General features: G+C 39.9%; 1 protein-coding gene across 3 annotated transcripts; it reads left to right on the forward strand.

Annotated features, from left to right (window-relative positions):
• The first annotated feature begins 2,950 nt into the window (after positions 1-2,950).
• LOC146514953 (carbohydrate sulfotransferase 1-like) lies at positions 2,951-21,625 on the forward strand. Of its 3 annotated transcripts, XM_085164727.1 has the most exons (7): positions 2,951-3,450; positions 4,504-4,706; positions 4,812-4,889; positions 5,900-6,113; positions 6,205-6,431; positions 16,471-16,688; positions 18,353-21,625. In XM_085164727.1, exons 2-7 carry the CDS (start codon positions 4,542-4,544, stop codon positions 18,687-18,689), a joined length of 1,239 nt encoding a protein of 412 aa, XP_085020853.1. In that variant the 5' UTR covers positions 2,951-3,450; positions 4,504-4,541; the 3' UTR covers positions 18,690-21,625. The 3 variants fall into 3 exon arrangements, with proteins under 3 accessions (XP_085020853.1, XP_085020852.1, XP_085020851.1); XM_085164726.1 differs by having other exon boundaries at positions 2,952-3,450; positions 4,508-4,889; XM_085164725.1 differs by having other exon boundaries at positions 2,954-3,450; positions 4,504-4,889.
• Positions 21,626-21,701: the final 76 nt, after the last annotated feature.

The following is a 21,701-nucleotide window of genomic DNA, read 5'->3' on the forward strand; positions in this document are numbered from 1 at the left end:
TAGTCTGTAATGTCCACTATCTGATGATTAATGCAGGTAGTTTCTGTCTTTCACATGTCCATTTTCTTTCAGGATGCTTTCTCATCAATGCCAACCCATGATTCAAAGCACAGTGGCAGTGTTAGCCCACTCAGTATCATCCTGTCCCTCCTGCTCATTGTTACATGGAGCAGATGGTGTTTCTGTATCTTGATAGTCTTTTGCAATGAAAAGTTATCACACCCTTTTCATTTTCCCATTGCTTCTGCTGCAGAGCTGTTACGCTTTCTACACTCTGAAATCCCTGTGTCTAATCTGAGGTCAATACCAATCCCTTCCATGCCAGTTTTACTGATTCTCTGGCTTTTTCAAGCCTGTACGACAGAACCAGGAGCTTCACCTTTACATCTGATCAAGCAACAGGTAGTTTTTCTTTAAGTCTCATCAAAACTGAGCTGAAATCATCACTCTTCTTAACCTGACCTCCTGCACCCACTTTAGCTAAGTACTATTAACAGAAACTACTTCAGCTGAGCTTTGTGATGTCGAGGTCTGGGATGTCAGGCAAAGTCTGATTTGCCACTTCATCATGGGCCACTTTGTATAAATCTGTAGGTGAGATACCCAGCTCCTTCTTAATTTTTCCTCCACCATGGACACAGAATTAGAATTTGCTCTTGTGTTTTCTAATATACTCAGATCATTTTCTGGTGTGGAAAGAATCCATGTCAAAATCACTGTCCACTGAATTTGAAGGGCCACAACCAACTTTAGCATTTTCTAATAATACTATGTTGTTGGATGTTGTGGTTGATGTCGCCTACATTTGATTGTGTATCGCATTGTTTTTCCCTTATTGCTTATTCCTAGTGGTGTTTATCCAATTTCTACCAATAAAGGTGGAGGTGTATGCAGGGCCCCAAAGCATAAAACTGGGGCTTCAGCCTCAATTACATTCAGTCTTTTTAAATTAGTTTGAGCTGCTGTTCCAAAACATAAACAGCTGTAGTTAAGTCTTGATCCAATTTCTGATTGCTGCTATTTGCTTTTCCCAAGTGAACCTTCTATCAAAATATACATCCCAAAATAAACTTTGATTCACCCTCTTTCTCAAGGTTTATATATGCATATTTCTTTCTATTCAGATATAAGCCATGATATGTCTGTGAAGGTTCTCAGTCATCCAGGTCATCATAGTCGGGCTTGGAAAGAAAAGCGTCTGGACTTCTTTAAGTTTCCTTGAAGATGTTTCACCTCTCATCCGAGAAGCTTCTTCAGTTCTAAGAGCAACTGGTGGGGAGTCCCAGATTTAAACCTAATGGGAGTGTCCCCAAGAGTGTTATGGACTCAGGATGTGAGTGGGCGTTAAGATGTCTGGGAAGGGATCTCAAAACTGGATTATAGATCGCAGACAGTTAGTGTCATAAGCCACCGCCTCTGTGGTCGTTCACAGTGGACATAGATGGCTTCTTTCACTCCTCTTTCAAACCAAAGTGTGAAGTGTGAACACTGACATCCTCAAAAGAGTGACCATTGTCCTTTAGATGCAGTTGACCAGCCGAATCTTGGCTCGAGCCACTTCATAATTATTAATCTCGGTCTCTTTTCCACAGCATGTCTTTGTCCTGTCTTCGTTCCCTCACCCCAACTAGTCATGAGAGATGGACACCCCTCCCTGAACCATGTTCTGCTGGAGGTTTCTTCCTGTTAAAAGTTTTTTTCCTTCTTGCTGTCACCAAAGCATCTGCTCATAGGGGTGTCATATGATCATTGGGGTTTTCTCTGTTTCTTTGTTACTGGGGGTTATTTACAGTACAATATAAAGCACCCTGAGGCACCTGCTGTTTATTTTTGGTGCTATATTAATAAAATTGACTAGAATTTAACTGACAGTTGAATAGAACATTTCAATGTCCGCCTGGATGAACTGGAGCAGATGGCTGCAGTGAGGGAAGTCTGGGCTTCTCTGCTTACCCTACCCTGTGTAACCCAAACCCACATAACTGCCAAAAAATGGGTGACTGGATGGACCTTACCTGAAATTAAAAATCATCTAGGCTCAGTTCATTAATCATGAGATGAAATATCCTCATGAACTGCAGTTCAAGAGGATAGTTTTCTTAGCGATGCATGAGGCAGTAAGGACTATATGTGATGTATTTGGCTCCGTACCTAATTCGCTTTCATCACCTAAGATGCACAGCTTGGGTGATGTTGGAAAAAAAAGAGATTTAAAACTAGTGGACGATGTTGCCTGTCTGAGATGTGTTTGCAGTAATGCAGTTTCCTGAAGAGTCTTTATGGGATTTTGACAGATCTGCTTTCTTTGTTATATACTTGTATTCTGAGGGGATAGTTTATGTTATTCATATCTCGGAAATATATATAACCACATGTTATATGTATTCTCTCCATAACTGTTATGGATATGTGCAGATCCATAAACCTGTACGGATTCTGTTTATCACGTATATATAAACTACACATATAAAAGCTAGTAGTCAGCTTTGTACGCATTTATATGACACATGCCCTACTTCAATATCAGCTGCAAGTATGATAGAGAATAAAGAGCTACTTGCGCATTGATCTTTTTAAGCCATATGGAAACATGAACCACAGAGGCACTCTCACCCAGCATCCCCAGTCTCAACTACAAGCCCTCCTTTCTTATTTTTTAATCACCAAAGCATTAAGCTTCATAAAAGTCTGGTCTGTGTTTGATAAACAAGTGCAAGTGTAGTTAAATTAACACATGGAAGTAGGTAGGCAAATTCTACACTCTGATCTAAAATACTTTTTCTTATAAATATACATGCACAGTTTTCCACCTTGGTCCTACAGGCCTCGTGACTCGTGACTCCAAAGACTCGGTGGATTAGCTGATGACTAATTTAGCCGTAGGTGTCGCTCTGTGATGGGCTGCTGGGCTGTCCAGAGTGCACCCCGCCTTTCCGCTACATCCTTCATGTGCTGTCTGTTATTTCATACAATAAATATTAGATAAAATGTTGCACAGCAGAAATAACGCCATGGTAACTGTTCGGCATCTATTCTTTGAACAAACACAAACGATTGTAATTATTGGGCGTAAAAATGATGAAGCATGCTGAGGTGGTAGAGAGGGGGTGGTGGAGGCTAGGTAGAGCAGGAGAGAGAGGGTAGCTGTGGAGTATGTGACGTCTCACGCAGGCTGCCGATCGTTTGTGATGCTGTGGATTTGACGGGCTTTCATTCAAACATTCGTTGAGATCCTAATTATAATCTGTATGTGGTCTCTCCTGTAATCCGTGATGTTTTGATCCCTGCTGTGGATCACAGACAGGAGCAGCTTGGTTTCCTGCCCGGCGTCTACATCGTGGTGTCAGCCCTCCGCCCTCCTGCAGCCGAGAGGCAGCTGAGCGCTCCATCAGGCCGCGGGGAAACCACTCTGTCTCCGGTACTCAGGGATGAGGCGGGCCCGTGGATGTGGTGGGTATGGCGGCATGTCGACAAGGGTTAATATTCCGCTGTGCTGTAACAAAAAAGACAGTGTTAGCCAGCCTCTTTATTAAGAGGCGCGTAATGACAGACTGGGGTAGCTCGTAAAATGATGTGTAAACACATAATATCACTGATCTGTTGTTTCTAGCTTGAGATATGCAGCACTGTTATCGAGCCTTCGAATATTTATGAAGCAATATATGTTGAATGTTCAGTGTGAAAGATATGTCACTGTATATCATAGGCCTTTAAAAGAAACTATGAATCTATTCCAACAGTAATAAGTACTCCAGAACTATTAATGCTTTCTAATGAGTGCACGAAACAAAAGATGTCCAGCATGCAAATACGGCCATACAAAATTAAAGGGGATGCACAGTGGTTTATGCTCTTAAATGGACTCACTCAAGTTTAACTGACTTTTTGTTATGATGATTGAGCACTCCATTTATTTCTTTTTACTGTAGTTCCAATATATTAAAACAAGAACAACAATACAAACAAACAAACAAACCTTTGGCTGGATTATACCTTTGCTTTCTATATTGCAATAATATGAAAGATATTGACCATTTTTGACCGGAGAAATGTCTGTCAGAATTGCAAAGAAAGTTAGAAAGCTACCAGTAAAGGCAAGAGTCTGATCTTTGAGAAAGAAAGAAAACTTGAGCAGCTTGTCCATGTGTATTAACAGCAATGTAAGTTGGCTATATTTGATCACTTGTTTTTGTTTTTTACTTTTATTTGTTATTGTGTCTGAGAGAAAAATGATATCTGCCATCAAACAACTGCTATTTTCATTTTCTTTACATACCTAAATATATATTTTTCACGGTCTCAATATGATGTCACTTTGTTGGAATCCAATTTGTGAAATTCAGAAACATCTGCCCTCAACTCAAAGTCGTCAGCAATTGGCTACTTTAGCAAACATTAAGACAACAAATTTGAGACTTTAACAAATTTGAGACTTTACCAACCGTAAGTCTTAAGAGCTCTTTGTCTCTTGTCTTCTGTCTGTTGTGTTTCCTTGTGTGGCAGACAGTGCTGTGGGATCCTGATAAACCAGTCCAATCATCATGCAGTGTTCTTGGAAGTCCATGGTGTTGTTAGCATTGGCCTCCATAGCCATCCAGTACACAGCCATCCGCACCTTCTCCAGCAACCCCTTAAGCTTTCTGTGCTCTGTGGGCCTGGCACCTTCAGGTTTGACTGTCAACTGCAGCCCCAAAGAGTTGATGCAGGTGGGCCAGGAGACACCCGTGGACTTGGATCATAGCTGTGATAGAAGCCCCTCCCATGCTAATTCCTCCCCTTCTCTCTCCAATCCTTCCTATAATGTCACCAAGAGAACCCACATCCTCATTCTGGCCACCACACGGAGCGGGTCCTCATTTGTGGGTCAGCTGTTTAACCAGCATCCAGAGGTTAGAAATTATATAGTTTCTGTGACCTGTCGGATTATGATGAAAAATCATGAAGTCATGCCTTTTCTGATGCTTTTGAGTCAGTGGTTTCTAAATGCACAAAGAGTCTTTAATTTAACAATCTAGACAAAATGTATTTGATTTCATTCACATAATTTTTTGCCTACATATTTAATAGATCTTACATTTACAATAACTTCAAGTTTACAAACAGAACAATTAAATAAAAATAAACTTAGAAATCTAAACACAAAAACTAATTTTTAACAGATTTAAAATTATTTCTAAATGAGTTTTTAAAGGTTACATGATCAGCACTTTTCAAAATAAATTCTATGTAATTAAAACATTTATTACAGTAAAGTATTTCTTCATTACATATTGCAGCAGATAATGTGGTCAAAATGTCAAGCATGGTCAGAATTTGAACAAGCATACCAAACTTTGTTAAAGCAGTTTTGTAAATAGACCACAGCAATGAATTTATTCAAATATATAAATACAAAGCAAAATCATCGTTAAAGGAAATACAATTTACAAACTCAAAAGCAATTAAAAACTTTCAAGACTGAGGATGTTAGTTAAAAGTGGCGGTAACGTATGGTTAAATTATGGAGCATCGTTAATCACGAAATGCAGAAAAAGTGTGCTTGTGTTATAATGTTTGGAAAAATCAAGCATATGTTAGTAAGACACAGGTAGAAATACAGACTGTAAGGTTCATGTACCAGGATGTCAGGTATTAAACCCATCAAGAGACTGATAATCTACAAAGTGCCTGATCAGTATTTATGCAGCTTTAGACTTCAGAGGATTCTCGGCAAATACACATGCTAATTAGCTTAGCAACCAGAACATGTCTGATGACATTGATTACAAAACCCACTGACTTTATGATGTTTCTGTATTTTGTTTTTAAAGAACCACTAAAATCTAAAAGAAAATTCTGGTGTGTAGTGTTTTTGTGTTTGGAGTGTGCTTTAATGGCGATATGCTGTTTTTCATAACAGGTCTTCTACCTGTTTGAGCCTCTGTACCATGTCCAGTTGGCACTGCTTCCTCGGTTGGCACAGAGCCGAAACCTGGCTGAGAGGAGGGTCATGCTGGGAGCAGCTCGAGACCTGTTAAGGTCTCTGTACCATTGTAACCTCCACAGCCTGGAAAGTTACATACAACCCCGTCCTGCTAGGCACTCCACTGACAAGCTGTTTAGACGAGGAGCTAGTAAGAGACATGAGTCTGCTACTTTTGCATCTGTTTTTGCAATCCAGTTCCTGTCTGTCACAGTTTTTGTATGGTACGTGTCCTGTCTTAGGCCGTTCTTTGTGCTCCCCACCTGTATGCGAGGCTCCACTGGGCTCGAAGGAGCAGGTCCTGGTGCTAGCTGATGAGGGGGAATGTGTGAGAAAGTGTGGGCCACTAAATGTGTCGGTGGCTGCTGAAGTCTGCAGAGCAAAGCGCCACGCAGCCATCAAGACTGTTCGGATTCCCCAAATCAGTGACCTCAGGGCGCTCATTGAGGATCCAAGACTCAACCTGAAGGTAGAGAAATCATTTAATTGAAAGCATTCTACGAAATTCATAATGAATTTTAGTAATGCAGTTTATATTCTTTCAGATCAGAGGCTTAAGGACTTGAGTAAGATTAAATGATGATTATGACAAGCGACTTAATTTAGACTTGATGACAGAACACAGACACGACCTCTTGACATAAAATAAATTCATAAATTGAAAAATATCAGTATTGTGAATTTAGTTTTGCCATTATGAATAATTAAAACACAGTTTGCCTTGTCATATCCAGCATATGGCCATTTTTCTGCCTGTAGCTGAGAAAAGACATGCTAATGATTTTTTATATGCTAGTTCCTGTCTTTAATTGTTACGGGTCAGATTTAGTAAAGGTCTGCATCAGTGAAGAAAAATGTCTTTTGGCTTTAAAACATTATGTAAAAACGGCCACTGCTGGGATTGATGAAAAGCACTGACAGGTTTGCAACTGGAAGGCATTGACAAATATTTCTGTGGTTAGCCTTAGGGTATATACTAAAACTTGGGGAGGAGAGTATTTGTTTGAGTCACACGAACACGGTGGTTTAGCAGAGGGCAATTTACTGCAAATTGAACCATATTTAATACAGGAAGAAAGCGTGTCTTACTTTGCACCTGATTTGGCTAGTCGTGTGATACCTAACAGCATTCATTTATGTGGAACCACAGGAATAAATGTTATAAGAACACATGCATAAGTGGCAGAGGTTGATTCCTCAAAGCTGTGATTGTGGTACATATTTCTGGTTTTCATTGCAATTTTATTGTAACAGAGAATTGAGGTTGAGATGGTTTGGATATGTGCACAAAAGGCAAAATATTGTAAGTGGGAAGTTGCTGTGCAAGAAGAAGAGAGGAAGACCCTCAGACAAGATCTGTGGATGTAGTGAAGGAGGACATGCAGAGGCTTGGTGTGATGCAGAAGATTGTTAGAGAGACGAGACGGAGGCAGATGATCTGCTATGGCGACCCTTAAAGGGAATAGCTAAAAGAAAAAGTAGACCAAAACTTAATGTGAAGTGTTGGAAAACATAAAAATTCTTGTTCAGCTGATTCTCCCTGAGACAAGAGCACAATGAATCTCTTGACCGTGTTTGTAGTGTTGGTTCTCTTTGCAGTGTTTTTATGCAGATATATGACAAATAATATGGCTTGTTGTGTGGTTAATTCAACAGTACTAACAGACTGTCCAAGACATCTGCGCTCCTGTTTTGGTGAGTGAAATAAGAGCGGGGTGGTTTGCATTTTTGTTAATGAAATCAAATCAATACTGTAGTAAAATTTCAAATATTGAGTTTAGTGTAGTGTTAAAATGGAAGAGATTTTATATTAACATACAAGGGCAATCCCAAAAGTAAGGTCTCCTACTTTTTTAAGAAGTACAAACAACCGTTTATTTTCTCTTTTACATCATTTTAAAGGTTGGAGAATTATTTAATTTTCTACATAATCGCCATTTTGGTCGATGTCTGTGAAGGTTCTCGGTCATCCGGGTCAACTAGTCTAAGAAGCTTGGAAAGAAAAGCATCTGGACTTCTTTAACTTTTCTTTTTGTAGATGCTATGGCACATTTAGAATGCCCATGTCATACCAGCTCGCCGCCATGTCTTTCAGGAAGCACTGAACCTCATCTTTCACCTCTTCGTCAGAGCAGAATCACCTTCCAACTGGCTGTAAACTCTTTACATCACTTGCAAATGTTTTTGACATCCATGCACGACTGTCCATACACTTCCATCAGCTGGCGATGAATTTCAACCAGTTTAAAGCCTTTTGCGTTCAGAAATCGAATAACTGCGCGAACTTCGCACTTGGCGGTAGCGTTCAACGGGAGCTCCATTTTCAAGGGCTGCCAAGCCATGATTGAGCATCCCAGTGAAGCGGCGCGTGCTTGTTTGGGAGTGGAGGAAGCACCAATCACAACAGTGTGGCCCACAGCCGTACGAACAGTTTCTCTACGTCCCCACTGCCTTAGAGACCTTACTTTTGGGATTGCCCTCATATAAATCATGGAAAACACTGTAATATTGAAATAATGACAATCCAAGGTTCTCCACAACTACATTTTTACCAGTTAATGACAGACTTTACTAGTGATTGGATAACCAGACCCATTCAACAAAGACAGATGTGATCAGAAGCTGAATATTTATTTGTAACTGGTTATTGTATTGGCAGATTGTGAGATGGCACTTAACAGGTCTTCACTAACTGAGGACACGGTAGACTGAATGATGGACGGTTAGATGAACAGTCAATGCTACTCTAAATTGGAATTGATTAAACATGTGGTGTCAACAACTGCAGTCCCTCAGAATTACCCTAAACATGTGTAGAGACACATGGTCTTAATGTACCCCATTCAACCTCACAGGGTAGTAAAAACATTTTGCCAGTAGCCTTAGTTTGACCTTAATTTATGTATGTTATGTTAAAACACGCTTTTTATTCAAGTTACCACTGTGGATGGTGGCCTCAGTTTGTTATTTTGTCGTTTTTGTGTCCAAAAAAATCATGGACGTCAGAGCTACAACAAATTTACGACTTTCCAACTGTCATGACCTCATCTGTAGAATTAATGAACACTCCTGTCAGTGGTGCTCTTACCTTTGAATATAAAGAGAAAATGTCTGGCAGTTGCACACATTATTGTCACAGATATTTCTCTGTATTTAGTCCATCCACAAACAAGATAAACTTCTGCTACTGGTGGGGATAAATATCACCAATTTCTTGGGATAATGAGACATGCCCCCTGTAAGCCCACCGCTCATGAAAGGTCATCTGATTATGGGGGTTTCTCTGCATTATTATAGGGTCTTTACCCATACAATGTTATTTTGTGTTTTATAAGTAATAAGTAAGTAATATGAAATTGAACTTTTGAATAAAGCAGATTTCATGGTTCCATTAGTTACTACAAATCACCCAGGGCCTGGACCACCACCATGTTTAACTGTTGGTATGATGTTGTCTATATGTGTTGCTTTTATGTCATATGTAATGAGACTCAAACCTTTCAAAACATTCAGCTTTTGTCTCGTCAGTCCACAGAATATTTTCCCAGTAGTCTTGGGGATCATCAAGATGTTTTTGGCAAACGTGAGACTTTTTTATGACAATGGACAAACTAGCAAAACCAAATTGCACTATAGGGATACTTCAGATACCTAATTATTCTTACTTACTGGAGGTCTGTAAGTAGTTGTGAAGATGGTGGGGGAAAACTTCTCATTAATACATATGGATCTGGATGGTCCTATAAGTTAGAACTGAAATGTAGGCCTGTGAACTGAATTAAGGTTGAATCCTTGAACAGAGGTCACTGGACTTCTATAGCTTCCTTACAATATGAATTCTGATTCATATCGTAAGGTTACGAGCCTCAAATAATACAGAGAAAACCCCAACAATCAGATAACCCCTCTGAGCAAGTGCTTTGGCAACAGTGGGAAGGAAAAAATCCCCTTTGACAGGAAGAAACCTCCAGCAGAACCAGCGAGTTTCAAGCCTAATGTTAAAATTAGAGAGATTGTCTGTCTTCTGAATCTAAACTGTGAGCTTGTTCCACAGAAGAGTTGAATGGAAGCTGATGGGTCTGTGTTAGGTTTATATTGTGGGTTGTCATTTATGCTTAGAAATATATACTCATATATGCGTAAAGTTTTATAACCGATTGCATATTGATAGGACGTCTGATCCTTAGCAGTCTGCAAAGACTCTGTGTGCCTCCCAGAGCACTCTGGCATACATACATAACTTAAGGTCATGAGAGAGGTCGTACCTTCTCTTACTGATTTATGGTATAGGACAGTGGTCCCCAACCTTTTTTGTGCCACAGACCGATTTATGCCCGACAATATTTTCATGGACTGGCCTTTAAGGTGTCGCGGATAAATACAACAAAATAAAGCTAGCACCGGTACCAAAAAAAAGAAGATTTATTCATAACACGTGTGAAAAGACCCAGGAAAACAGAGTTAACGATAAAAAGGATAACAAAATGACGCTGAAAAACGATAAAAACCCTGAAAACCATACATTTCACACCTGAGCTTCAACTCTTGAGGCCCGGTACCAAACGACTCATGGACCGGTACCGGTCCGAGGCCCGGGGGTTGGGGACCGCTGGTATAGGAGGACACCTACTCTGTATCTGTTTAAGTATAAGAGCCCTTTCTTTAGGTGGAAAGCTGGACTCCTGGCACCAGCTTTGGGGAGTCTTCACAGGGTCACATCTTGACCCCCCCCCCCCCCACACACACACACACACACACACACACACACATATACCTACACGACACACAGACAAGGTACTCTATGTAAGACGTCTTATGTTAATGAACTTATGCATAGTCATGTAACCGCAATAAGGAACAGTGTTACGAGGGAGCAGACGAGAGCGACTGGGGTTCGAGGGTCAGGAACAGCGCTCGTCACAGTTCTCTCCCTCGTGCACGAGATCAAACAAAGAGCTCTGCTTGGTGTCCAATGCTTTTTGCTGTTGTAGTAGAATTGTCTCGTTCCAGCGGTGGGTCTGTGCCAGACAGACCCAACAGTCTGCCTTCCCTACTACTTTCAAATAAGCTAGGAACCACAAGTAAGCTAGGAGTCTGAGAGCAAAGCACTCTATATGGGTGATATGGTACTTTGACCTTTTTAAGATAAGACTCTCCCTTTACATGAACAAATTGAAGTCTATTAGATAGATCCACTACAGCACAGTACCTGTAATACCGACAGAATGTTTGAATCTTTGTAATAAAATCTTATGGTCAACAGTACTGAACAGTGGCACAAGGTCTAGCAAGACAAGCATAGACATGAGTCCACTGTCAGAGGCCATAAGAATATCATTTGTAACCTTCACAAAAGCTGTTTCGTGCTGTGATGAGCTCTGAAACTTGACTGAAACTCTTCAAATGAACTATTTATCTGCAGAGGATCAGATTTACAGCAACTCTTACAAGATTTTTTTGAGATAAAAGGAAGGTTGCAGATTGGCCTTATCAGGGTCCCTAAGTCCTGCCTGGCAGACGTTGTCAGGGTTTGTTTTTCTCTCTCTGCTTCAGTTTCTATCTCTCCTCTCTTCTATCTGTTATCACGTGTTGTTGTCTGTCCTATGGGGTGGTACTGATTTTGGGTTCCTACACTTGGCACTATACACCTAGGATAATCAACTACTTCTGGCCTAGGATCTTGTCAGCAGCCGCTACAAAAGGTTGTGGTCGGCTGTTATTCATTGCTATATTGTTGAACTACCTTGTTAGTTAAGCCTTGGTCCTAGCTTCTATTTTATATGTGTGTTTTTGCCTCAAAGGATCTGACCTTGTCTCCTTCCTCTGCACAGACTTTCCCTGGATTTCCTTCCCTGGAGTGGTGAGCCTGCCTGTTTTGAGAGTGTTGTACTGGAGAGAGAATTCGATGTTTTGAATACCTGTTTCCCCTTGGACCCCTTTAGCTTCTTTCCCTTGCGCTGTTGTATATAGCGCATTTTGGTAAAACACTGTAAATAAAGGGCACTAAACTTTAATTCGTCCAAATCCAGCATTTGAATCTACTCCAGCATTCATGACAGGCCTAAAATTAGCCAACACAGCTGGGTCAAGTGATGGCTTTTTAAGTACAGCATAAGTACTGTCAGCATAAGGACTTGTGGTAGGTAGCCAATTGCGAGAGATTGGTCATATTTAAGATTGAAGCTTTAATTAATGGTAAGACTTGACTAAGATGGACTTGTAGGAATGGGGTCACATTGATGGTTTTGCGAAATTAATTACTGAAGTTAACTGAGAAAGACCAATTGTAGAAAAAAAAGGCTAAATATATATAAATGGAAGTGAAAGTAGCTGTACATGTTGTTACAGCTGTGAGATTAGGAGTAATTCTTTTTCTCTAATGGTTAAAATTTTATTTGTGAAGAAATTCATGTCATCGCGTGTTTTGGTTAAAGGAATGCTTGGCTCAAAGCAGTTCAGATTTTTTTCAGCATATCTACAGTGCTGAGGAGAAACCTAGGGTTGTTGTTTTCTCTGATTCTTCTTTAATCGGTGATGAATAGTAAGATGTTCTAACTTTATGGAGGGTTTTTTCTTTTTTGAGTGGAATAAAACGATTAGACTTGAACTGTTGGTGGCGTACTAGGGGCTTCTGTTTAGGACTACGCTTCCATCACACCATTACCCAGCAATCCTGTTTTCTTGGCTGCTTGGGACAATATGCTGGGCGAGTAATAATGGTGGCTATACTGGCCTTGACTGCACCAACTACAGGGGGCTGGCTAGCTACAGGATTTTTGGAGCAGGTCTCCAATTCAGTGATCCTGGCCTTCAGAGTTGTTGAGAGGGTACATGTTTTACAAGAATCGTTATTACTAAAGAAGGAAAACGAGTAACTAAACCCATTACACACTGAACAGGAAGGTGCAAGAGAGGTGAATAGGCCATGCTGCAAGTCTGGTTGGAGCTAAGCTAGTGAATCACTAAAAACGGTGAATGAATCCTGTGAATATAATTAGCAGGTGATTCAGCAGAATGTGCTTTGGATAAAGTGTGTGAAGATTACACTATGAAATACGACATTTTTAAGCACCTTGAGGCAACGTTTGTTGTGAATTGGTATTATATAAATAAAATAAAACTCAGATAAAAGAGCCTACACAGACAAGCAACAGAAAAACCCCACTGTGTGTTGGAACAGGAAGTGATACTGTAGAAAACCAACATCAAATGTGGCAGTTGTCCTGTTGGAAGTCATCTTGACAATTACTGACCCACTTCTAATCATGTGTCTTGTCACATGAGCCAAGGTGTGAAACTTCTGTAAGATATTGCCCCAGCCCACCATCATGTAAGCTACGGAGTCCTCTAACTTCTGGCAAGGTGAGAATAGCGATTGAAGCGCCTGAGAAGGGATCTCATGAATGCATTATAGATGGCTGACCGCTGGTGTTGTAAACCACCACGTCTGGTCATTCACAGTAAATATAGATGGCCTGCTTTACACCTCTGACTGTCTTTGTGGTCCAAAATGTGAACACTGGCATTCTGGAAAGAGTTTCCTTCATATTAAGTGCTGTTCTGCTGCTCAGTCTGGTCTTGTCGAGGTGGAACTCCTATGTTGTACGATGCATTTGTTGAGTAGCCCTATAGTTTCTCCTCTATAAAAGGTCCAAGCTCTTCTGACTCCAGACTAGCAAACTGCCAAAACGTCTTTTACAGAGGTGATCACCAATTTGCTCTTAAATCCCATGGCAGCTGTAAGGATGTACTTATTATTATTATCATTATTATTCATTTTATATTCATTTTATTATTGGTTTTTTTTTGTTTGTTTTTTTGGAGGGGGGGCTTAATTTTTTTCAGCAATTAATAATACGTTATAATATGTATGGTATAATATGGTATATACAGGGTGGGCCATTTATATGGATACACCGTAATAACATGGGAATGGTTGGTGATATGAAAGTCCTGTTTGTGGCACATTAGTATATGTGAGGGGACAAACTCCTCAAGATGGATGGTGACCATGGTGGCCATTTAGAAGTCGGCCATCTTCGATACAACTTTTGTTTTTTCAGTAGGAAGAGGGCCATGTGACACATCAAACTTATTGGTAATGTCACAAGAAAAACAATGGTGTGCTTGGGTTCAACGTAACTTTATTCTTTCATGAGTTATTTACAAGTTTCTCTTTGTTCACAGCCATTGACATGTCAAAGAGGTTAACACGTGAGGAGCAGATCGAAATTGTGTTGATATCTGGTGAACGCAGTAACCTGGTCATTGCAGCAGATTTCAATGCAAGACACCCTACGAGACCACCCATCTCCCATGCTACAGTTAGCAAACTGCTTGCTAAGTTTCGTGAAACTGGTTCAGTGTTGGATTTTCCAAAATGTGGACGCAAGAAAACTGTCACTAATGAAGAAACATCAGTGGCTGTCCTAGCTTCATTCAGCAAGAGCCCACAGCGTAGCACTCACCGCATGTCACTGGAGAGTGGCATTAGTCGAACATCCCTTCGGTGGATATTAGCTACTCACAAATGGCTCCCTTACAAACTCCAGCTGCTGCAGCATCTCAACGAGGATGACCCAGATCGGCGCACAGAATTTGCAGAATGGGCAAAACAAAAATTGGAACAGGACCCTCAGTTCACGCAGAAGATTTTGTTCAGTGATGAGACAAACTTTTATATGAATGGTGAAGTTAACAAACAAAACCACCGCTATTGGTCTGATATTAACCCACATTGGATGGATCCCTCCAAGACTGTTGGACCAACAAAAGTGATGGTTTGGTGTGGTATATGGGGTACAACGATAGTGGGTCCATTCTTCATCAATGGAAACCTCAAGGCCACTGGATATTTGAAATTGCTACATGATGATGTGTTTCCCTCTTTATGCACTGAAGCTGGCACGTTCCCTGAGTTTTTCCAGCAAGATGGTGCACCACCACATTATGGGTGCCAGGTCCGAGCATTCCTAGATGAACAGTTTCCTGGAAAGTGGATTGGTCGTCGTGGGCCAGTTGAATGGCCCCCGAGGTCTCCCGATCTGACCACCTTAGACTTTTATCTTTGGGGTCATCTGAAGGCAATTATCTATGGTGTGAAGATACGAGATGTGCAGCACCTGAAACTACGGATACTGGATGCCTGTGCTGGCATTTCTCCTGTGGTGTTGCTATCAGTGTGTGAAGAGTGGGAGAAGAGGGTTGCATTGACAATCCAACACAATGGGCAGCACATTGAACACATTTTATAAGTGGTCAGAAACTTGTAAATAACTCATGAAAGAATAAAGTTACGTTGAAACCAAGCACACCATTGTTTTTCTTGTGACATTACCAATAAGTTTGATGTGTCACATGGCCCTCTTCCTATTGAAAAAACAAAAGTTGTATCGAAGATGGCCGACTTCCAAATGGCCACCATGGTCACCACCCATCTTGAGGAGTTTGCCCCCTCACATATACTAATGTGCCACAAACAGGACTTTCATATCACCAACCATTCCCATTTTATTACGGTGTATCCATATAAATGGTATATAGGTATATACATATTGGTATATACATATTATATATGGTATAATATGTATGTATTCACCTGAGGTTGTATTTAAATCATTGTAGAAACTAGTGAGGACTGGATGGTGGTTTGGTTTTTTTTTGTTTTATTTAACTGACAGTTTGACTTACAATTAAAAGGGGCTCTACTGTTTTGTTTTGGTTTTTTTACCATGACTGCAGGGAGCTAGCTTGCTTATGATTAGCTTAAACCAGTCTGCAAATTCTGCTTTTAAGGTGTGATTTAAAAAGTGAGTGAGTTTATTTACATTCTGATAAGGAATCTGATAACAAATTAAAAGCAAGGCTGCTGTTTTCAACCTCTACAAAAATGCTAAAGTCACCCAATATAATTATATATCTGAATTGAACACTAAATCTAAAAGTCAAAGCTGAAGTTCATTTAAACTGATGCATTCCTCTTGCTTGTTTTTTTTTTTTTTTTTGACAAATCATTATGTTGATCAGTTATCAAATCATTTAATAAGAAACTCATAATAAGGAGACCACTATTTATTGATCTACATTTAATCTTTTCATTCTTTGTTACTGCAACAAAGAATAAAATGATTAAGTGCAAATAAATTTACACCCGTTTCCAGGTTCACGAGCTGCACTATCCAAAAAGGGATCAGTGCTGTCTTTCTTGTTATTATCTGTGCTTCCCACTTGATTTGCTGGGCACCACCTAGCTACCCAGTGGGTGAAGGATGACCATGGCATGATATGTATAGCCATTATGTGGTAGTTTAGGGGAATTTAGGAAAAATCTGTAAATATCACAAGTGGTATCTCAAGCCCAAAACTTGATGAACGGTTTACTGCACTGCTTTACATGCAATGTTAGTTCCTGTCCCATCACATGGCGTTAGCACTAACATATACTGCAAATATACTGGTTTTTGCCATTTATATGGTTTATTCCTACTGAATATGTTTATCCTTCTTAGGTTGTCCAGCTTGTTCGAGATCCACGTGGCATCCTGGCATCTCGTATTGAGACCTTTCGGGATACTTACCGGCTGTGGCGTCTGTGGAGGGCAACTGGACGTCGACCCCACAACCTGGACCTAGGACAAATCAACACAGTGTGTGAAGATTTCCTTCGCTCTGTGTCTGTAGGCCTGGCAAAACCCACCTGGCTCAAAGGGAGGTACATGTTGCTGAGGTGAGAAGAGGATAATCATTTACACCAGGGGTATCTAACTCCAGGCCTTGAGGGCCGGTGTCCTGCAAGTTTTAGATATGTCCTTTATTCAACACAGCTGGTTTAAATGGCTAAAATGCCTCCTCAACATGTCTTGAAGTTTTTCAGAAGCCTGGTAATGAACTAATCCTTTGATTCAGGTGTGATGACCCAGGGTGATATCCTTCTTCTACCAAGAAGAGAAGAGAGGTGTTTATTTAAATTGGTTGGTTTCCTGGCACATACTAGGCTTTTAAGCACAGTTCACAAATTTTCAATAGAGTATTTGGCTTTGGGAAGCTACTCCAGAAGCTTAATGTTAGCCTGCTATATCCAGTCCAAAACCAGTCTTGAAGTGTTTGGGATCACTGTTGTGTTGAGATACCCTGTTGTTTCCAAGTTTCAGCCAAATTTCAGAATGTGTACATGGATAACAGTAACGATAACACCAAGACTTAACTTATGGATTTACCTTACTAGCTGATGTGCATGTGGATGAGCAGACTGCATTTGGTATTGGGTGCAATTACAAGAATTTCCATTTTGTCTTTTCAAGTTTTACTGAAATGAGGTAAACGGTGCTAGAGAGTTCTGTAGACCTAGACTGGGGGTGTCCAACCCCAGGCCTCGAGGGCCAGTGTCCTGCAGGTTTTAGAACTCACCTTGGGTCAACACACCTAAATCAAATGATTATTTCATTAACAGGCCTCTGGAGAACTTCGAGACATGTTAAAGAGGTAATTTAGCCATTTGAATCAGCTGTGTTGGATCAAGGACATCTAAAACCTGCAGGACACCGGCCCTCGAGGTCTGGAGTTGCCACCCCCCCCCCATATGGAAAAAATATATATAAATCTTATAAAGTTTGTATCTGTCTTGTGTGAAACTTGTATGAAAAGCATACAAGAGTAAAAACAGATATAAGATCCCTTGAAAAATTATATAATGAAACTTGTATGTTTTGGATACTTACTAAAACAGTATATGAAAGTAATGAGAAAGTGGCCTCTTTCATGAGTAAATCATGTAAGCCTTATATGATTTACTCATGAAAGTTAAGTCATATAAGTTTTTACTATTTCTTTTCCATATGGGCCTGCTCTAGGCTGACGAGGCAGGGAAGCCAAATCTAAGGACAAAGAGCAAGTGAGCAAGTCTTCAGTCAAATGAAGAGAAACTCTAGAGCACAACGAAACTTTGAAATACTGCACTGACAATGAAATAGAGAAGAACCCCCAACCCGACTTCACAATTCAGGGTGAAAAGAAAAAATAATTGTCAAATCAACATATGTGAATTCATTTATTCATTGATGAAAGCTCTTGAATAAGGGAGCAACCAAAAGTAACTTTTTAGTATACCACAAATGTTAACAGTTCAGGTCTTCAATTGAGGCCTCGGGGAAACTGCAATGACACTACTCATAACAGGTCAAAACTATATCTATATACTATCTTCTGTCCAGATTCGGGTCTTATTTGGTTATTGCCTTCTTTTTAGTCAGAATGTTGTTATATTTGTTTTTGACAAACAACTTCACATCGACATGCTAATGCTTAGTATTGTTGTTTACTGTGAGTGATACATTTTCTTTGTTCGTTATTTAAAAAAATTAAATATTCAATGGTACTTTCTTCCTTGATCAGGTATGAAGACTTGGCCAGGTTTCCTCTTCAAAAGACAAAGGAGCTCTATAGCTTCCTTGGTTTGGTTCTAGACCACAATGTGGTAGACTGGATCATCAACAACACTCGGGGCAGCAGTGGTCTGTCATCCTGGCAGAAATTCACAACAGTTCGGGATTCTGCAGCGAATGCTGAGAACTGGAGGGTTAAGCTGTCTTTTGATATGGTGGTTTACACGCAGACTGTCTGTCAACCACTTCTGGGGCTCCTTGGATACAAGACCATCTTCCATCCCAGGGAACTGAGAAATCTTTCACACTCTTTGGTGGAGGACCGGACGTTCCTCCCTTTTTTTTAAATAAATGACAAATATAGTTAACTGAGGTTTAGAAAACCAGCAAGACTTGACAGAACTGTTGTAAGGGAGAGACTGTGTAGTCACAGCTGTGGTCACTCTTGTCTGTGATGGTGGAACAGTTATCCCTAGATCTATTCAAAACTAAAAGTTCAATAAAACAATCAGAAAGGCTCTCCTTTACATTAGTGTTTTCTAGTGACCTGGAGAGACTGCCTAATTTATTGATTTATTAATCTGACTGATTTTCTTTATTATTTTTCATTTAACTGCTGAGCCATTACCTACCTCAGTTACAGCTACCGCATCAAAACCCCCAAAATACTGTTTGGAATATATTGGCTTCATTGTGGCAAAAATAATACAGCTAGATAATTTAACCGACAAATGTGTAGGCTGTTTGTACCTGGTTACTTATTGTGTTTAGCCCTTAATCACATTTTTTACAGTCACATGGTCATGATCACTGCAGTGTGATGGTGAACAGATGGGACTTCTCTATCATGTGGACATTTTCATTTGTTTACCTGTTTAGAGCCTTGATTTATTTTGGCAGTGGTGGGACTTCTATTTTTGAGCCTTGGTCACATCAGCTGAAGGTTCTGGCATGCACACTAAATTTCTTTGTCAGTTGCTATCTCTAGACAAAAACGTTAGAAAAGTTTTGAACAATGCCAAAGAAAAATAGCTCTACAAATAATATGGAATTCCTGCCCAAGAGTTAGGATCTATTGGTCAAAACTGATTTTACTATTCTTTATATTTTCATCAGTGTTTACCTGTTTAGAGCTTTGCTCTGCAGCTACAAATGGCTGTTAGCTTTTAAGAAGGCCTTGGTTGCTAATGACCTAAAGTGTGCATTTGAGGGTTAAGGGGTCAGTCTCTTAAACCATTCTTCTTAATAATGTCCATGCTGTTATAAATGTATATTCTTAGTTTGATCGGTTTATACAGAGCAACATTTTTACCATGCACATTTTGAAGGACAGTGCTGCAACACACATCAACTTTTTTTCCCTTGTTATTAAAAATCTCAAAATATGATCGATTTTTGATCTTTAAATGTCAAAATATTCTCACTCGTTAATAATGTCGGTCTTCTCACTAGATAAGTTGTCGTACAACAGTTTGTATATACAACAATAGCTTGAATGTGCCACATGTCACATTTCCCACATTCACTACACACTAGATACAGATTCTACATTTAATTTCCAATCAATTGTTAAAATTACCTTGAATTAATGTAAGAAGTCATTGTTTGTGCAGCTACAAACTATTTTAATAGTTTTTAAGTTTTAAATTAAACATGTTTGGATTTTCTGGAATAAGAAGCCTCATTCTTGTTTCAATCACATGACAACCTCTTAAAAGTAATCCAGTACAAGTTCAGATGACTCTTGTAGCATATTTCTGATTTGTTTCCACAAGAATATTTTTCTGGATTTCAAATCTGCTTGTAATTTTACAGTAATAGTATATATTGCAAGAAGTGGATATGGCAGGTTAGGTACTACATTAAACCAAAGATGGCTAATGTCCTTATTTTTAGAGCATTAACTGTCTTCACATTCTTATAGATCCTTTAAATGAAAGTTTGCACTTCTGTACCCAAATCTGGAAATAAAACTTGCGTCAAATCAAAGCATGTAAATATGTTATCAGTTCTTCTAACTGATGGGTTCTCATTTGATATTGATTGTGCTTAAAATAAAATGCTAAAATTTCCAACAATTAATATAAAAATTTATGTAAAAAACCAAAAAGTTTTGTTAGCCCTGCGTCAAGCTGGCAGCCTGTCCAGGGTGTACCCCGCCTCTCACCCTATGGTAGCTGGGATGGGCTCTAGCCCCTGACAACCCTGACAAGGATAAGCGGAAGAGAATGCAAGTTTGTTTTAATGTGGACATGAAACAATACATGTATAAAGGCTAATTTACACCATGAGCTCTTCATCTTGAAAACAGTCACTGATTTAAATTTATCTATGAAGCTGGATTTTAGGAAATAAATCTTCAGGTTAGAGCCAATCTTGTGCTGGTATGAACATCACTGGGTTGGTTGGTTGGTTGCTGATAGACTGATAGACAGCCTAAGGGAGACACTTTTGTACTCCTCCTGGTTGCAACAATAAGCGATGAGAAACCAAGGATATACTGTGCACTTTCACTCCGTCTCTTTAGCAGTAAGTGGTTCTTGGTTGTTTGCTAACTGCATAATGGCAAAACCTACACACTGAACCTTCAAACAGCATTTCACATAGGCCAACTGTGCCAGACTACATACTTGACATGCAGAATGTAGTAAATGGGAATGGAACCACTAGCTTTCCAACTGGTAGATAACCCACTCTAGCTCCTACACCACAGCTGCCCTATATTAAAACATGGATGGCAAAAAACATTTAAAACCTCAAACACCACATAACAGATGTTTTAATTATTGGTACTGAAGCTCAGAGAAAGAAACTGTCAGAACACCTACAATCACTGGCAATAAAAACCGGCCCCGGATAGGCGGAAGAAGATGGATGGATGGTTTGATCCCTGCTGCGTCAGTCTGCATGCCAAATTATTCTTGGGCAAGATATTGAACCAGTGCTTTCAGTGGGGTGTGAATGTATATGAATGTTAATGTGACCGAAAGCACTTAGGTGTAGAAAAAAAAAGTCCTTGTATGAATGGGTGAATGAGGCACGTTGTATATGGAACTCAAGTATCTTCTTATACACAGATTGAGAACTGGGAAGAAGAAATAATTATCACTGGGTTGGAGATCCAGGGGTTAACAGCAAAGCACAGCTGGATTATGTATTCACTACAAGCAGGCAGAATCTGTCCAGCTTGTGATACTAAGAGCAATCTTCCTGCAGAGCTTTTGTTTCAAGTCTTTGGTCAGCTAGTGACATCTATGAAGCACACAGATTTAGTACAGGGGTTTGTTTCGTTCTGTTTTCCCCGCCTGTCTTCTGTGCCACATTTCAGTCCAGTAGGTGGCGCATATGTTCCTTAAGCT

The sequence above is a fragment of the Neolamprologus multifasciatus genome, chromosome 7 (genome assembly GCF_963576455.1).
Source record: "Neolamprologus multifasciatus chromosome 7, fNeoMul1.2, whole genome shotgun sequence".
In the NCBI taxonomy this organism is placed as follows: Eukaryota; Metazoa; Chordata; class Actinopteri; order Cichliformes; family Cichlidae; genus Neolamprologus; species Neolamprologus multifasciatus.

Excerpts from the sequence above, each read along its gene's own strand:
- LOC146514953 (XM_085164726.1), top strand. The coding sequence starts at position 4,542 with ATGCAGTGTTCTTGGAAGTCCATGGTGTTGTTAGCATTGGCCTCCATA. Across the intron at positions 4,890-5,899 it reads TGTTTAACCAGCATCCAGAG|GTCTTCTACCTGTTTGAGCC; the intron begins GTTAGAAATTAT and ends TTTTCATAACAG. Across the intron at positions 6,432-16,470 it reads ATCCAAGACTCAACCTGAAG|GTTGTCCAGCTTGTTCGAGA; the intron begins GTAGAGAAATCA and ends TATCCTTCTTAG.